Raw genomic sequence first — 18,011 nt, forward strand, 5'->3', positions numbered from 1 at the left:
CCTACTTTTAATCGGGGGGCAATTTCCGCCCCACTGTCCCTGTATCTGCTCTCTCTCTCTGTTACTGTCTCTCTCAGTTACTGTCTCTCTCTCACTGTCTCTCTCGCTCTCAGTTACTGTCTCTCTCTCTCTCTCTTTCAGTTACTGTCTCTCTCAGTTACTGTCTCTCTCTCAATGTCTCTCTCGCTCTCAGTTACTGTCTCTCTCTCTCTCTCTCTCTTTCAGTTACTGTCTCTCTCAGTTACTGTCTCTCTCTCACTGTCTCTCTCGCTCTCAGTTACTGTCTCTCTCGCTCTCAGTTACTGTCTCTCTCTCTCTCTCTCTCTCTCTTTCAGTTACTGTCTCTCTCTCTCAGTTACTGTCTCTCTCAATTACTGTCTGTCTGGCTCTCTCTCTCTCTCTCTCAGTTACTGTCTCTCTCGCTCTCAGTTACTGTCTCTCTCTGATACTGTCTCTCTCTCTCTGTTACTGTCTCTCAGTTGCTGTCTCTCTCTCTCTCTCTCTGTTACTGTCTCTGTCTCTCATTTACTGCCTCCGTCTCTCTCTCTCTCTCTCTCAGTTACTGTCTCTCTCTCTCTCTCTTACTTACTTCTCTGTCTGTCTCTGTCTGTTACTTCTCTGTCTCTCTCTCTCTCTCTCAGTTATTGTCTCTGTCTCTCTGTTACTTCTCTCTCTCTCAGTTACTGTCTCTGTCTCTCTCACTCTGTTATTCTCTCTCTCTCTCTCTGTCTGTTACTTCTCTGTCTCTCTCTCTCTCTCAGTTACTGTATCACTCTCTCTCTCTCTCTCTCTCTCTCTCTCTCAGTTGCTGTCTCTCTCTCTCTCTCACTGTTACTTCTCTGTCTCTCTCTCTCTCTCTCAGTTACTGTCTCTCTCTCTCTCTCTGTTACTTCTCTGTCTCTCTCTCTCTCTCTCTCTCAGTTACTGTCTCTCTCTGTTACTGTCTCTCTCTCTCTCTCTCTCAGTTACTGACCCCTCTTTCTAACACTGCCTTCTGTTCGGTCTGCTACAGCTTGGACACGTCGAGTGCCACATCGAGGAATGTCTCTCTGTCATCTGCCACGATGGCCTAGTCAAGGTCCGATCTCCAGGGAGGTGCTGCTACGAGTGCCAAGGTAAGCAGGGATTAGGGTCAGGGGTTAGGGTCAGGGGTTAGGATTAGAGGCCACAACGTGTGGTGAGTGTAGAATACTTGGAAAGACAGGTGATGGTTCCCAAAGCTCTCCACCATTTGGGGTTTCCCTCACCTCATGTCTGGGTCTGTTGTACACTCATTGATGATTAGTCAACAACTCCATTATCGTATTGTGTGACTACCAGGATGATAGAAAGTGAACTCGATGGACCTTTGTCTTTTATTGTCTAGTAATTCCAATGTCAACCAGTGCTATGGAGTCCCAACCTCTCTTCCATCAGATTAGTATCTGGGCTCCCATGACATCCTCCACCCTGTAAAGTATTCTCAGCACAAAAACAGGTTTTCAACACAAGGTGTTGAGAATTTTTAAATCTTGTGGGGTTGCTGCAATCGGAGCCAAAGTAGGCCAGCGAGCACAGGGGTGATTGGTGAACGGAACTTGGTGTGAGTTAGGACCTGGGCAGCAGAGTTTCGTCTGAGCTGAAGTTTATGGAGGGTGGGAAGCTGGCCAGGAGAGCATTGGAATAGTTTCCCCTGAACTAACTAACTGTCTCCGGGGCATAGCTCCCAGATCCCACTCACCCTAGCCTGCGAGTGTCACCAGGGCTCAGTAGGTACTGCACTCCGGTTGCTGTTCACCCCTCTAGACTTGAAGGCGCTCCGGCTAGTTGGAGCACCCCTTCTTCACCACTCCCCCAGCTGCAATCGGCTAACTCGGTGCAGACCAGGGAGTGTGTGCGCCTCAGTACCACACTAGACGAAGCATTGATCCGAGGGGGAGGGAGCCAGTGTTCCCTTTGAGGGTGGGGGGATTTCTCTGTTCACTGATATCTCTTCACTCCACCCTGTCCACAGATCCCAGGATTTCTTGCAGCTACCAAGGACACTTGTACCAATCGAACCAACACTGGGAAGTGGATGAGTGCACCACCTGTACCTGCGTCTCTGGGGAGGTTCATTGTCAGACTGAGCACTGCCCACAGGTCACCTGCTCATCGGTAGGTTGAGGGGAGGAGGGACCCGGGGGATGGCTGGGAATTAACACTTTACATACCAGGGCAGGAGCTGGAGTCGGGCAGCTGCTCACAAAATAAAAATAGACAACATCAGTGCAATCTCAGTCTCACCACTTGGATTGGTTTATACAGAATAACAGATACCCCGGGAGTGAGTTACAGGCTCGGACCTAATCGAGGGGCTCGGGGGGGTTTATATGGGAGCAGCACGTGCTGGAGCAGGAGAGCAACAGCAGTGAAAAGGGACATCGCCAAGATCCAGGTCGGTGATTGGAGCGTGGGCAGACACAGCAGGAGCGACGAGGTCAGGACGAAGGAGCGGCGAGAGATTGTAGAGGGACGTGATCGGGGCCCAGGAGAGTCGTGAGTTTGGGGTCCAGAAGAGGCGAGGACCCAGGGGCAGCACGGGCCAGCCCACACTGCGATACGTGTGCGCACTAGGTCCGTGCAGCAGAGCAGGTCTCCAGTCGTCCTGGTTAATCCTCGCCACTGGACCAAGACCTAGCTCTGTCAAGCCCGTGTGGTGGCTGGTGTGCAACAGCCACCACATGTCAACAAAATCCACGACAGGCATCTTCCACCCTTCAAGATTTAGTTCGGGACCTGGAATTTTAGGTCCTTCATTGAAACACCTGTGAACTTTTTGACGTGGAAGCAAGTCATCCTCGATTTGAGGGACTGCCTATGATGATGATGTAGAATAACAGTTACCCCGGGAGTGAGTTACAGGCTGGAACCTAATCGAGAGGCTCGGGAGGTTTATATGCAGAATAACAGATACCGCAGGAGTGAGTTACAGGCTGAGATCTAAATGAGGGGCGTGGGGAGGGGTTGTTATATATAGAGTAACAAATACCCGGCAGTGAATGGCTTCCTGCTGTTTGGATTTGGCAGACTGGCGATGAGTAACTGGGGTGTGTGTGGTGGGTGGAGGGGGGGAGTTGCAGTTGTGGGGGGGGGGGGTTTGCGGTGGTGGGAGGGGTGCTGTTGGGAGAGGGTGGGGGGGTATGGTGGGGGTGGGTGGGGGGGGTGCGATGATGATGCAGTGGGGGGGGGTGTGCGGTAGGGGGTGGTTGCGGTGAGAGGCGGGGGGGGTCTGGCGAGGGGTTCAGTCGATGCCTCACTCTCTATCTGTTTAGGACGAGAGCCCTGTGCTGATCCCAGGCATGTGTTGCCCTCACTGCATCCCCCGCCCTGCCACCTGCATGGTGTTTGGAGACCCTCACTATCTCACCTTCGACGGAAAGATGATCCACTTCCAGGGAGCGTGCAGTTACGTTCTGGCAGAGGACTGCGAGGGAGGGGACTTCAGGTCAGTGTTCCAATCAGGCACCATAAAGCTGCATACCTCGGGGGGTGGTAACGGGTCCTGGTGTCCGGCACCATCAACAGGAGCAGTGACCACGCCCCTGACACCCTCCATACACATCTCCCCCTCTCACACTTTCTCCCTGTCTCTCTCCCTCTTTCTGTCTCTCTCTCCCTCTTTCTGTCTCTCTCTCCCTCTTTCTGTCTCTCTCTCCCTCTTTCTGTCTCTCCCTCCCTCTTTCTGTCTCTCTCTCCCTCCCTCTTTCTGTCTCTCTCTCCCTCCCTCTTTCTGTCTCTCTCTCCCTCCCTCTTTCTGTCTCTCTCTCCCTCCCTCATTCTGTCTCTCTGTCTGTCTCTCTCTCTGTATCATTCTGTCTCTCTCTCTCTCTCTGTCCCTTTCTCTCTCACACACTCTCCCTTTATCACTCTGTCTGTCTCTCTCCCTCTCACACTTTGTGTCTGTCTGTCACTCTGTCTATCTGTCACTCTGTCTATCACTCTGTCTCTCTCTGTCCCTTTCTCTCTCACACACTCTCCCTCTATCACTCTGTTTGTCTCACTGTTTCTCTTTGTGTCTGTTTGTCTCTCTCCTGTAATATATTCACAGAGCACAAGCACACACAGCTTCCAACATGGCAGGCAGCTCTCTCAGAAGCCTCCGGAAATCGGCCTGGTTCTGTTTATTATTAACTATGCAGTTGCAGTACACAATATGTCCACATTCACAGTGTGGAGCTACAAACATTACAAGCTTACAGACATTACACTTCTCCCTCCTTAATGAAGAAGTTTTTATAACAAACATCATACATAACTTTCATGTTTATACATAACACAAGATATAAACTTATTTTTTTCCATATTTACAAATGTAACTTCACCACTTGTTTTTTGTTTCGAAGAGGATACCTTCACTCTCGAACAGAACCTTCCAAACATGGTGTCGAATCTAAACTCATTCGAGGCTCATCCTGAGGAACGTTTTGCTCCACGGAATTTTCTTGATTTTCATTTGAACTCACTCTCACTTCAGGCTCTTTGTTTCCCTGACTCAGACTCAGACTTTCATTCTGATTCTCTCCTGGATTTGTTTCCAGTACATTGGATTTAGGATTTGCTACTGGTATATCAAAACTATCTGATGAGTCAGAAATAATTGAATCATTCCCACTTTCAACTCCTTCCATGTCTGGAGGCAAAATATGATCAATATGAACAAACCTAACCTGTCCATTATCAAACATCTTTACCAAATATGTGCGAGGACCACATATCTTCACCACACTTCCTAGTAACCACTTTAACCATTTATGGTGATGGTTCTTCACTCTCACCTTCTGGGTTAATTTCACACTTCCCTCTTTTACTCTACCTCTATCATGATTCTCTTTCTGTCTTAATTGTGTCTCTTCTACGGACTGTGCCAAATTTGGCTTTAACAACGAGAATCTGGTTCGAGGCCGTCGTTTGAGAAACAACTCTGCTGGTGTTCTACCAGTAGTTGTATGAGGAATATTTCGATATGTAATCAAAAAATTAGCCAATTTGTGATCCAATGACAACTGTCGTTTCCTTGGATTTGGATCGAACATTTGTTTTATGAGGGCACATTTTACAATTTGTACAGTGCACTCTGCTGCACCATTCAAAGCAGGATGGTATGGTGGTTCCTTGGTATGTTTCACACCATTTTTGCTCGTGAATTGTGCAAATCCTTCTGAACGAAATTGTGGTCCATTATCCGAAACAATCTCTTCAGGGAGGCCAAATGAAGAAAATAATTTTCGTAAAATGTCCAATGTTTTATTTGTTATTTTCCACATTGGAAACACCTCAACCCACTTCGAATGGCTATCAATCACAATGAACAATTGTTGTCCTTCTAACTCAGCAAAATCGATATATAGCCTTTGCCACACCCTGGGAGGCCATTTCCAAGGCTGTAATGGTACTGGTGGTGGTTGTTGTTTACCGATTGACATGTCGTACACTGACTCACGATGTACTCTATATCTTTATCAAGACCTGGCCACCATAAATAACTGCACGCAAAACTCTTGGTCAAACACATACCCAGAGGCTGGTCATGGAGATCTCCTAATAATTTGGACCTGAATTTATTTGGTATAACCACTCTTGCACCCCACATGATACAATCTTTATTGACTGATAATTCATTCCTACGAATGAAGAATGGATGTGTATCTTTGACTGTTACCTGGTTTGGCCATCCATTTACAATATATTTATACATCTTTGACATCACTGGGTCACGTTTGGTTGCTTTACCAATCTCTTCAGCTGTGACTGGCAGTTCACCAATGTATGAAAAATAAAACACTTCTTCCCTACCGGGTGTAACTTGTGATGGGGAAGGCAATCTAGACATTGCATCAACATTACTGTAATCAGCTGATCGTCTATATTCAATATCATATGTATATGCTGACAAAATCAAAGCCCATCTCTGCATTCGGGCTGCAGCTAATGTTGGAACTGGGTACTTTGGATGGAGGATTGCTGTTAGGGGCTTATGGTCTGTAACAATGGTAAACTTATGACCATACAAGTATTGTGAAACTTCTTGACCCCAAAAATTAATGCCAAAGCTTCCCTTTCAATTTGCACTTAATTACTCTCACTGGCACTGAGAGTGCGTGAAGCAAAAGCAATTGGTCTCTCCTCCCCACTACATAATACATGAGAGATTACTGCCCCAACTCCATACGGAGAGGCATCACATGCTAGCATAATCTCCTTAGATATGTCATAGTGAACTAACATGGTGCTCTCTACCAATTTGCTTTTACACTCCTTGAAAGCTGTATCGCATTCTTTTGACCGCTTCCAATGGACCTGTTTTTTCAATAGTTCATTCAGTGGATGTAATACTGTAGCCAAATTTGGTAGGAACTTCCCATAATAGTTCAAAAGACCCAAGAATGAATGAAGTTCAGTGACATTCCTGGGAGTGGGTGCATTTGTAATTGCATCCAATTTTTCCATGGTTGGATGTAAACCATCTTTGTCTACTCTGTACCCTAAGGACTCTACTGAGTTTTTAAATAACTCACACTTACGAGCAGACACTCGTACTCTGTGCTTCTCTAGCCGTTTGAGGACTTCATTCAATATGTTATTATGAATTTGCCTATTTGATGCTGAAATTAGTATGTCATCCAAATAACATACTACCCCTTCAATACCTTGCAAAATCTGGTTCATCGCCCCTTGGAATATGGCAGGTGCGGAAGATACTCCAAACGGTAGCCTATTAAATTGATGTAGGCCTAGATGAGTATTTATAGTCAAACATGACTTGGACTCCTCAGCTAGTTCAAGCTGTAAGTAGGCATTCGCAAGACCCAGTTTTAAGAAGATTTGACCACCTGTCAGTGTTGTGAACAAATCTATATTCGGCAATGTATTGGGGACATTACCCGCTCGAAACTGGTTTATGGTTACCTTATAATCACCACACCACCTTACCTTACCATCGGACTTAGGTACAACAACAATGGGTGTAGCCCAATTACATCGATCTATCTTACAAATAATGTTCTCAGTCTCTAGTCTTTTGAGTTCTTGCTCAACTTTCTTCTTGAGTGCATATGGTATGGAACGTGGTTTGTAGTAAACCGATCTAGCGTCCTTCTGTAACCTGACACTCCCCTTGAAGCCTTGGATCGGACTGCCCGTTTCGCAGAACACCTTCGGATACTTCTTGATAACCTCATCCGTTGATGAAAATCTCGCTTCCACACAGAAATTCTTACTCCAATCCAGCTTCAGTGAGCTCAACCAATTTCTTCCTAGTAAGGCAGGCTTGTCTCCTTTCTCTACTATTAGAGGCAAGTTCTGAAATTGATCTTTATATTTCACCGGTACGGTGATACGACCTACCACAGGAATTTTCTCTCCCGAGTAGCCTCGCAGCTCTATCTTGGATTTCTCCAGTTGGAAATCACGCAATTTGTCGAGGTACAGCGACTCCGGTACTACACTCACGGATGCACCTGTGTCAATTTCCATTGGTATCTTGAATCCCGCAACATCTATGTGGATTTTGATGCTTTCCAAATAGCAGTATGTTAACCTCGTGTTCCTGATGACATGTAACTCTAACATCCCCTTGTCCTGTTGTTGTTCTTCCATGCTATGTAGTCTCTTGGGATTTCTACTCATAGCTTTGAACGCTGAATTCATAGCTTTAAAAACTGGTTTACCCTTCAATCGTTATGCCTTTGCAAGATGCCCAGTCTTTCTGTAGAAGAAACACTCTGCCTTCACGTATGGACAACTTTGAGCAATGTGTTGTCCCAGGCACTTATAGCACGACTTCGACGCTCTGTTGGAATTTCCAGTTTCTGAGACTTTGGGCCCCCACCATCTTTTACCTTGAACCTGCAGGTGATTTACCTCGATTGACTGACGACCGTAATTATTATTTAATTCTCGGGAATATTATTCGGCCATGCCCATCGAACTCGCTGTCTGACAAGCAATCTCAAAAGTCAAGTCATCCGTCGTCAATAACTTCCTTCTGATCACATCATTTTTCACCCCACAAACAAAACGATCCCGTAATGCTCGGTTTTGAAAGTTTCCAAAATTACAGTGCATCGATAGCTTTTTTAATGCTATGATGTAATCACTGATACTTTCATCAGTCTTTTGATTCCGAATCCCAAAACGATAGCTTTCAGCAATTTCTAACGGTTTGGGGTTATAGTGCTGCTCCAGCTTCGTTAAAATTTCTTTAAACGTTGTGTCCTTTGGTTCGTCAGGCACAAGCAGATTTACAAGGGTGTCATACAATGCCGGACCCGCCTCCGATAAGAAGATCGATTTCTTACGTTCCAACACAGCCCAGTTCTGGACTACATTGTCAGGAACTTCGATTCTGTTATTTGCAGTGAAATACATTTCTAGACGATCCACATATGCTTTAAAACGTTCCCGGTCGTGTCTATATTCCCCCAAATGTCCCAATACACGTGCCATTTTAATCTCTAGCTGTTCATGCCGTGTGCTGTATTTTACCTCGGATTTTTGTAGCTTTTTCCAAAGACAGAAACTTCCAAAATCTCTCTGTCGGCTGGCTGAATCCTTCACCAACAAAATTTAAGCTTTAAATCATTCGAAAAATTCCATCTCGCCGCCAAATGTGATATATTCACAGAGCACAAGCACACACAGCTTCCAACATGGCAGACACCTCTCTTAGAAGCCTCCGGAAATCTGCCTGGTTCTGTTTATTATTGACTATGCAGTTGCAGTACACAATACGTCCACATCCACAGTGTGGAGTTACAAACATTACAAGCTTTCAGACATTACATCTCCCTCTCTCACACTCTCTCTCTCTCTCTGTCTCTTCCTCTCTCACTCTGTCTGCCTGTATCTCTCCCTCTCGCACAAACTCTCTCTTTCTCTCACTCACTGCCTGCCTGTCACTCTGTCTCTCTCTCCCCCCCTCTCTCACACTCTGCCTGTCTGTTACACTGTCTGTCTCTCTCTATGTCTCTTCCTGTCTCTCATACACACTCTCTCTCTGTCTCTCTCTCACACATTCTCTGACTCTCTTTGTGTGTCTCTCTCACATTATCTCTCTGTTTCTCTCTCTCCCTATCTCACAATGTCGCTGTCCGTCTCCCACTGTCTTTCTCTCTCTCTCACACACTGACTCTCTGTCTCTCTGTCTGTCTGTCTCTCTCTCTCCCTTTCTCACACTCTCGCTCTGTCTCTCACTCGCTCTCTGTCTCTCTCTCTCTCCCTCTCTCACACACTCTCTCTCTCTCTCTGTCTCTCTTTCCCTCTCTAACACTCACTCTCTCTTTGTCTCTCTTTCCCTCTCTAACACTCTCTCTCTCTGTCTTGCTCTTCCTCTCTCACCATCACTCAATCTCTCTCTCGCTCTCTCTCTCTCTGTCTCACTCTGTGTGACTCTCTCACTCTCCATGAACATTTTATTTTTTCGCCACAGTATCCGTGTGACCAATGAGGACCGAGGTCGGAAAGGAGTGTCGTGGACCAAAGAGGTGACGATGCTGATCGGGGACCTGATTGTCCAACTTCTCCAAGACTGGGTTGTCATGGTAAATGAACAGAGTTTAGAAACTGAAGCATTAACAGCGAAGAACCTTATACGAGGGTGGGGTGTCACAGAGAGAATGTTACAGCTGAGAGTCTGATACTGAGGGTGAGGTGTAACTGCAGGGAGCAGGGTTTAACCCAGGCCCTGTGGTCTGTGTTGTTTTGTGTGACTCTGAGGTCGGGTAGTTACTCCCTGAACCATGTGTCATGAAGGGAGCTCATTTTACATTGAATTGTATGGGTGCAGGAAGTTTAGCGGGCTGTTGACGTGGCACGGGAGCCCTCGGCCTGCTGTGAATGGTGTTGAGCATGAGTGGCCTGTCACATTGAGCTCTCCTCGTTCCTTGTCCTCTATTCACTGGGTGCGTGGTGTGAAGTGTCTTTGTGTTTGCAGGTGGATGATCGCAGCGTGTCTCTGCCCTTTCTCAAGGAGCCCTATGTCTACATCGAGAGGAGAACCAACAGCATCTTACTCAACACCAACATCGGTGTGAAGGTGAGGGCCAGCAATTCACCCTTCCCAGCTACTACACGGCTTAGAGGGGCTGTGAGGGGAGAATGGTGACGGTGAGCTGATAGCTTGCGAGAGAGCTGGGACAGCCACACACAGATTTCACTGCCCGCTCACCCAGGACAGGAGGCTGGCGCGCACAGCGACGAGACTAAGGAAAATTAGAGATAAGATCAGAAAGAAAGATAGGCGTGTATGGGGGAGGTGGACCTGGATCTGAATCAGCCAAGACTGAGACCATGAAGATCCCTCTGTCTGCGGGCTCCAAGTGCCCCGTGTGAAATTAATGGGGTGCAGTGCCAATCCAACTGATAGCCTGCCAAGTCTGTGCCTGCCCTCGCTGAGAGAAGCAGTGGGATGGTGATGGTGAGGAACAGGACATTGTTACATGAGAGAGCACATTACTCAGGGTGGGACTGAGGCATGTTGAGGGAGTGCTGGGCACTTTCACTTTTACTGTCGCCAATAAGAAAGAAACAATTGCATTTATATAGCGCCTTTCACAACCTTGTCCAAAAGTACTTTACAGCCAATGAAGTACTTTTGAAGTGTAGTCACTGTAGTAATGTAGGAAATGCGGCAACCAAATTGCGCACAGCAAGCTCTCATAAATAGCAATGTGATACTGACAGATTATCTCTTTTTTGGGTTTTGGTTGAGGGATAAATATGGGTGAGAACTCCCCTGCTCTTCTTCGAAATAGTTCCATGGAATCTTTTACATCTACCTGAGAGGGCAGACTGGGCCTCAGTTTAACGTCTCATCCGAAAGCATTCCCTCAGTACTGCCCCTCCAACAGTGCAGCACTGCCTCAGTACTGACCCTCCGACAGTGCAGCACTCCCTCAGTACTGACCCTCCGACAGTGCAGCATTCCCTCAGTACTGACCCTCCGACAGTGCAGCACTGCCTCAGTACTGACCCTCCGACAGTGCAGCATTCCCTCAGTACTGACCCTCCAACAGTGCACCACTCTCTCAGTACTGACACTCCGACAGTGCAGCACTGCCTCAGTAGTGCCCCTCCGACAGTGCAGAGGTGAGAGTGCTCCCCACTGAGCAGATACTGAGGAAAATGGAGTAACGTATTCCCCTCTGTGGGCCTTGGGTTCCCATTCCAGTGCAGGAGCATCACTCCCCCAGTTGCTTCTTGGAGCCTGCACCCAATAGCACTAGTCTCTGAAATTGCTGATGTTTCCTTGTTTCCTGCAGGTCCTGTGGAATGGGAAATCTCACTTGGAGGTGAGCTTGCCTGGAACCTATAAAAGCCAGGCCTGCGGGCTGTGTGGGAACTTCAACAACTACCCCCAGGATGACATGCGGATCCGCAGCGGGCAAATCGTTACCTCAGAGGCAACGTTTGGCAACAGCTGGAAGGTGGGTCCTGAGGGCAAGTCCATTCGGAGCCCTGTCTGTGGGCGAGATCACAGCGACCTAACCTATACCCACCACATGTGCTCAGAGTCAGCTAGTTGTTACTAACGGGTTGGCATTTATAAGGCAGGAGGGCAAGGGAAGAATGCTTTGTGCATCTACAGATGGGGACCAGCTACCTGGGCAAGTGTATGGCGCCATTCAAACAAACCACAGGAAGAAGACAGAAAGAAAGAACTTTCACCACCTTAGGACGTCCCAAAACATTTTACTTTTGATCTGTGGTCACTGTTGGAAACATAGCAACCAATATGCAAACAGCAAGCTCCCACAAGCAGCAATGTGATAATGTCACTGTTTTACTGATGTTGGTTGAAGGATAAATATTGGCCCAGGACACCGGGGAGAAGTCCCCTGCTCTTCTGTGGCAAACATTTAAAGAAATATTCCAAAATTCTCAACGGATATACTTCTGTTGAGAAATAAAAACTCCACAGGAAAAGTGATACATCCGTGGCTACCTAAAGAAGGTAAGGATAGTATTAGATTAAAAGAAGAGGTGTATAATGTTGCGAAGAATAGTTAGAAGCCTGAGGATTGGGAGAGCTTTAGAAATCAGCAAAAGATGACGAAAAAAATTGACAAAAAGGGAGAAAATAGAATGTGAAAGTAAACTAGCAAGAAATATAAAAACAGATTATAAAAGCTTCTACAAGTATGTAAAAAGGAAGAGTACAAATGTAAGCATTGGTCTCTTAGAGGCTGAGTCAGGAGAGATTACTATGGGGAATAAGGAAATGGCAGAGACTTTAATCAAATATTTTGTATCTTTCTTTACAGTAGAAGACACACAAAGCATACCAAAAATAGTGAGGAAACAAGAGTCAGGCACTTGAGAAACTAATGAGACTAAAAGCCAACAAATCCCCTGGACCCTAGGGTTCTAAAGGAGGTCGCTGCAGAGATAGCGGATGGATTGGTTTTGATCTTTCAAAATTCCCTAGATTCTAGAAGGGTCCCAGCAGATTGGAAGATAGCAAATGTAACCCCACTATTCACAAAAGGAGGGAGAGAGAAAACGGGGAACTTCAGGCCTGACATTAGTCGTCGGGAAAATGCTGGAATCAATTAAGGTGTTGGTTACATAACATTTAGAAAATCATAATATGATTAGGCAGAGTCAGCATGGTTTTATGAAAAGGAAAGTGTGTTTAACAACTGAATTTGTTTTTTGAGGATGTAACTAGCAGGGTAGATAAAAGGGAACCAGTGGTTGCAGTATATTTGGATTTGCAAAAGCATTTGATAAAGTGCCACATGAAAAATTGCTGCTCAAGATAAGGGCTCATGGGGTTGGGGTAATATATTAGCATGGATAAGGGATTGGTTAATGGACAGAAAACAGAGAGAGTAGGGTTAAACGGGTCATTTTCTGGTTGGTAGGGGGGTGCCGCAAGGATCAGTGTTTGGGCCTCAGCTATTTACAATCTATTGTCAATGATTGAGATAAAGGGACTGAGTGCAATGTATCCAAGTTTACTGACGGCGCAAAAGCTCGGTGGGAAAGTAAGCTGTGAGGAGGACACAAAGGCTTACAGACCGGTTAAGTGAGTGAGCAATAGGATGACAGATGGAGCATAATGTGGGGAAATGTGAGGTTATTCACTTTGTTAGGAAGAATAGAAAAACAAAATACTTTTTAAAGGCGACTGCTGCCAACGAAGTTGAAGTAGTTACGCACGCACCATTTGACAATGGTGGTGGTTTTACCCAGATTACTCCCAGCGATAGAGTAGGCATATAAATACTGCAGGGGCCTGGTGCGTGGAGAAGGCTCAGTGTGGGCGGGGCGGGTCCTGTGGGCTCGCAGTGCCGGCAGTCGGGTGATGGAGACGGAAGGCAGAGAAAAGATTCCGGAGTGGGGAGGTGGCGGTGGGGTTGGGGAGAGCTATGGAACTGGTAGGGAGGCTTTGTAAACACCCGGTGTCGGCCTCGAGCCCCCAATAAGAACCTCCAGGGCCTGCCTTTGCACCGAGCGGGTTGGCAGCATTGCTACTGCCAAACAGAGCCACGTCAGGAAAAAAAAACCTGCGCCAGCAAAACTCAGCAAACGTCTATTCCTTATTCATTTTCTTCTTTCCCTTCACACGAAGCTCACGCTTCGAACAAATAAACCTCCACAGCCTTCCCCCGGCGAAATTATTATACATTAATACTTAAACCAATCTGTGATATTATTATACATTATTATTAACCAACCTAGAACTCCACAGATTCCACAAATCTATGCGATATTACTATATTATTATACATTAATACTTAAACCAACACAGCTTCCTGTCGTTGGCAGCAGCTTCCGGTTTATTGGCGGCAGTCACTCTGTTTTTTAAATGGTGAGAAAGTATTAAATGCTGGTGTTCAGAGAGGTTTAGATGTCCTACAGAGAGTTAGCATACAGGCGCAGCAAGCAATTAGGAAGGCCTTTATTGCAAGGGGGTGGGAATAAGGAAGTCCTGCTACAACTGTACGGGGCTTTGGTGAGACCACACCTGGAGTACTGTGCACAGTTTTAGTCTCCTTATCTGAGGAAGGATATAATTGTCTTAGAGATAGTGCAACGAAGGTTCACTAGATTGATTCCTGGGATGAGAGGGCCCTCCTATTAGGATAGATTGAGTAGACTGGGCCTACTCTCTGGAGTTTAGAAGAATGAGAAGTGATCTCAATGAAAAATGTAAGGGGGATTGACAGGGTAGATGCTGACAGGTGGTTCCCCTAGCTGGACGGTCTAGAACTAGTGGCCATAGTGTCAGGAATAAGGGGTTGGCCATTTAAGACGGAGATGAGGATGCATTTCTGCACTCGGAGGGCTATGAATCTTTGAAATTCTCTACCCCAAAGTGTCGTGGATGCTGAATTGTTGAGTATGTTCAGGGCTGAGATAGATTTTTGGACTCTATGGGAGCCAATGGATATGGTGATCGGGCGGGAAAATGGATTAAAGGTTGAAGATCAGCCATTGAATGGAGGAGCGGGATCGAGGGGCTGCATGGCCTACTTCTGCTCCTAATTCTTATGTTCTTCAAAATGGTGTCATGGGATCTTTGACATCCACCTGAAAGGGCAGTTGGGATATCCGAGAGTGTATGCCCAGCATTGGAGGTTCCCATTAATCGTGTGTGTAACCCCAGGTGCGCAGTGAGAATGAGAGCAGCCTGCATTGTGCAGACGGAGAGGACATCGACCCCTGTAAACGGGCAGGTTACCGAGCTCGCAAAGAGGCCAATACCAAGTGCAAGATCCTGAAGTCCAAGACCTTTGAGCGCTGCCATGGGGTGGTGCCACCCGAGATGTTCTTCGGCTCCTGCGTGTATGACCTATGTGCCTGCGGCTCGAATATCGACGACTGCTTATGCGATGCTCTGGAGGCTTACGCGTCGCAGTGTCGAGAGGCTGGGCTCGTCCTGCACTGGCGATCGCCAACGCTCTGTGGTATGTTCACATTTGTCTATTTCAAATCCAGAGGCCCCCAATCTTCTCCACAGATACCTCTTTTATATTCCCTCCCCCCCCCTCCGCCCACCCCACAACCCGCACACACACACATCCAACTAGTTCACAGTGAGTCCCATGGAGCAGGTGTTCAATGTGGGCGACCAGGGGTCATGCCTTCTTTCTGAGTGATTTCACTCATTCCCGCTGAATTAGGGCCAGGTTTCTGTGCTATGGGCCAATGTCCACAAGCAACTGGGCTGAGCCAGGCAAACTCATTTCAGAAAACGTCATCCCCTCAGTCTGGCGCTGATGTGAAACACAATTTTGGAGAGCAGCCTGGGGGTCGGTTCATGTGACAGGGCCATGTGACGGAACCATGTGACGGGTCGGGCCGTGTGACGGTACCGTGTGATGGGGTCGGGTTGTTTGACAGGGCCGTGTGACGGGGTCGGGCCGTGTGACGGGGTCGGGTCATGTGACGTGGCCATGTGATGGTACCGTGTGATGGGGTCGGGCCGTGTGACGTGGCCATGTGATGGTACCGTGTGATGGGGTCGGGCCGTGTGACGGTACCGTGTGATGGGGTCGTGTTGTTTGACAGGGCTCTGTGACGGGGCCATGTGATGGGGTCGGGCCGTGTGATGGCAGTCAGGCTGTGTGACAGTAAGAGAAGCGGGAATTGATGGAGTAGCTCAGTATAACAGGATGACCAGGTTCTTTACCCACAGTGGGGGGGGGGGGGGGCAGGATCAGATGCATTGATGTATCAATGGTATGAAAATAATAAGCATGCTAACTGGACTCTCTGGTCTCTCCCTTCAGCGGTCGGCTGCCCTTCTGATCGTGGCTACGTGTTTGATGAGTGTGGCCCTCCATGCCCAAAGACCTGTTTTAACAAAGATGTTCCCCTGGGAGTGATTGACGCCCACTGCTTCAAGCCTTGTGTCCCGGGCTGTCAGTGTCCAGCCGGTCTGGTGGAACATGAGTCTCACTGTATAACACCAGAGACATGTCCAAAAATCATCTACGGAAACCTGTGAGTCACACTTACACACACGGGCAGACTCATACAGACAGACTCACACATACAGAGACAGACACTCACGCGCACATACTCACGCGCACACACTTACACACACACACAGGCAAGACTCATACATATAGAGACAGACACTCACACGCACAGACTCACGCACACACACTTACACACACGGGCAGACTCATACAGACAGAGACGGACACAAACACACACAGACTCACGCACAGAGACAGACTCACACACAGAGACACAGACACTGATGCCACACATGCATGCTCACGCACACAGGCACACACACATGTCAAACACTGCTAGTGCACTTGTAGTCACAGTGTTTTACTGTATAAAGGTGGATAGGAGGAAAACCTGCTGGCTTTAAAGGGACAGGCCAAGCACATGTCCTCTAATGTCAGCCCGCACACTCAGACAGTGGGACCGGGTACAAGCAGAGAGAGAACGTAACTCTTCAAATGTACGGATCATAAAGGCGGGAGAGATTGGACTCTCTGTTCAGCTGGTGATTGCGTATCTGTCACCTGGAGTACTCATGTTCATTTTCTGTCCTCATTCAAGTCACCGTTTCTGAGCATCAAGGCTCTCATCGTATCTGTTCACTGTATTATGTAAATTATATTTTCTATATTTTTTGTTATTGTGGATTACAGTCCTGGGGTGATATCCAGTTAGAGACTGTGAAAGAGATTTTAGATTCTTATAGAAGACTGTTTAGAATGGGAACCTCGTCATTACTAAACTTGGTCACATTTATAATCAGTCCAGAAACTCCCAGGGTAGGTACAGCACGGGTTAGGTACAGATTAAAGCTCCCGCTACACTGCCCCCTTCAAACACTCCCAGATACAACATGGGTTAGATACAGAGTAAAGCTCCCCATAAGCTTGTATTAATCCCAAACTAATCCCACTGCCATACTCTCTCCCCATAGACCTGTATCAAATCAAAGTAATCCCACTGCCCTGCTCTCCCCATAGCCCTGTATCAATCCCAAAACGAATCCCACTGCCCCGCTCTCCCCATAGCCCTGTATCAATCCTAAATTAATCCCAATGCCCACCTCTCTCCCCATAGAAACATAGAAAATAGGTGCAGGAGTAGGCCATTCGGCCCTTTGAGCCTGCACTGTCATTCAATAAGATCATGGCTGATCACCCACCCCAGCACCTCCCCCCTACGCCCCCTCCACGCCCCCCGACCCCCCCCAGCCGCAAGGACCACATCCAACTCCCTCCCGAACACATCCAATGAACTGGCATCAACAACTCTCGGCGGCAGGGAACCCCACAGGCCAACAATTCCCCGAGTGAAGAAGTCTCCCCATCCCAGCCCCAAACAGCCCACCTCCCATCCCAAGACCGTGCTCCCCCCCCCCCCCAACTCCGGACCCACCCAACACCGGGGACACTCCCCCCACACCCAACCTGCCCCATCCCGTCAGAAACCTTCCCAAATGCCGGACACCCCCGGATGTCGAGCCCCCAGCCCTGGCCACCCCGGAGCCACGCCCCCGCGACGCCAACCACACCACATCCACCAACCGCCATCTGCGCAGTCAACCTGTCCACCCCACTCCGAACACTCCCCGCACCGAGGCACAGAGCCCCCAGGAACGCCCCTCCAACGCACTTCGCCCCCCCCCCCCACCAGACCTCCGCTGCAATGTAGCCCCTCCTGTCCCCGCCCCCCCATGGATTTCTACGCCCCCCACCTCCACCACTCTCCCCTCCATCCCCCGCCCCCGTCTCCCCTCCACTTCCCTCTGCCTCCCCGCACAGGCTCCCATCTTGGGGGCGGTAACCTTCTGGGGTCGGGAATTTCAGCCCCTAGCGTGGAAGTCCTGCTCCCGCCGAAGAATTGGCCTTACCACCCCTCAATGGAAGCGGAGTGCAATTTCCCACACTCCACTTCCTTTGGGGGCAGTTACCGGGGCACGACTGGATGCTCCTGTGACAGTTTAAACTGGTGCTCTCCACTCTCCCATCCTGTGACAGTTGGAACTGGTGCTCTCCACTCTCCCG

At 48.1% G+C, this 18,011-nt stretch overlaps 1 protein-coding gene across 1 annotated transcript in view; it reads left to right on the forward strand.

Annotated features, from left to right (window-relative positions):
* kcp (kielin cysteine rich BMP regulator) overlaps positions 1-17,579 on the forward strand; it is a 370,984-nt gene extending 353,405 nt beyond the window's left edge. The window contains exons 47-54 of the mRNA XM_070897288.1: positions 1,013-1,115; positions 1,994-2,136; positions 3,294-3,466; positions 9,449-9,560; positions 9,953-10,054; positions 11,280-11,444; positions 14,633-14,933; positions 15,759-17,579. Coding sequence (XP_070753389.1) covers positions 1,013-1,115; positions 1,994-2,136; positions 3,294-3,466; positions 9,449-9,560; positions 9,953-10,054; positions 11,280-11,444; positions 14,633-14,933; positions 15,759-15,976 — 1,317 coding nt within the window. The 3' untranslated portion in view covers positions 15,977-17,579. The remainder of the gene's footprint in view (positions 1-1,012; positions 1,116-1,993; positions 2,137-3,293; positions 3,467-9,448; positions 9,561-9,952; positions 10,055-11,279; positions 11,445-14,632; positions 14,934-15,758) is intronic.
* Positions 17,580-18,011: the final 432 nt, after the last annotated feature.

This window comes from Pristiophorus japonicus, chromosome 13 (genome assembly GCF_044704955.1).
Source record: "Pristiophorus japonicus isolate sPriJap1 chromosome 13, sPriJap1.hap1, whole genome shotgun sequence".
Lineage (NCBI taxonomy): Eukaryota > Metazoa > Chordata > Chondrichthyes > Pristiophoridae > Pristiophorus > Pristiophorus japonicus.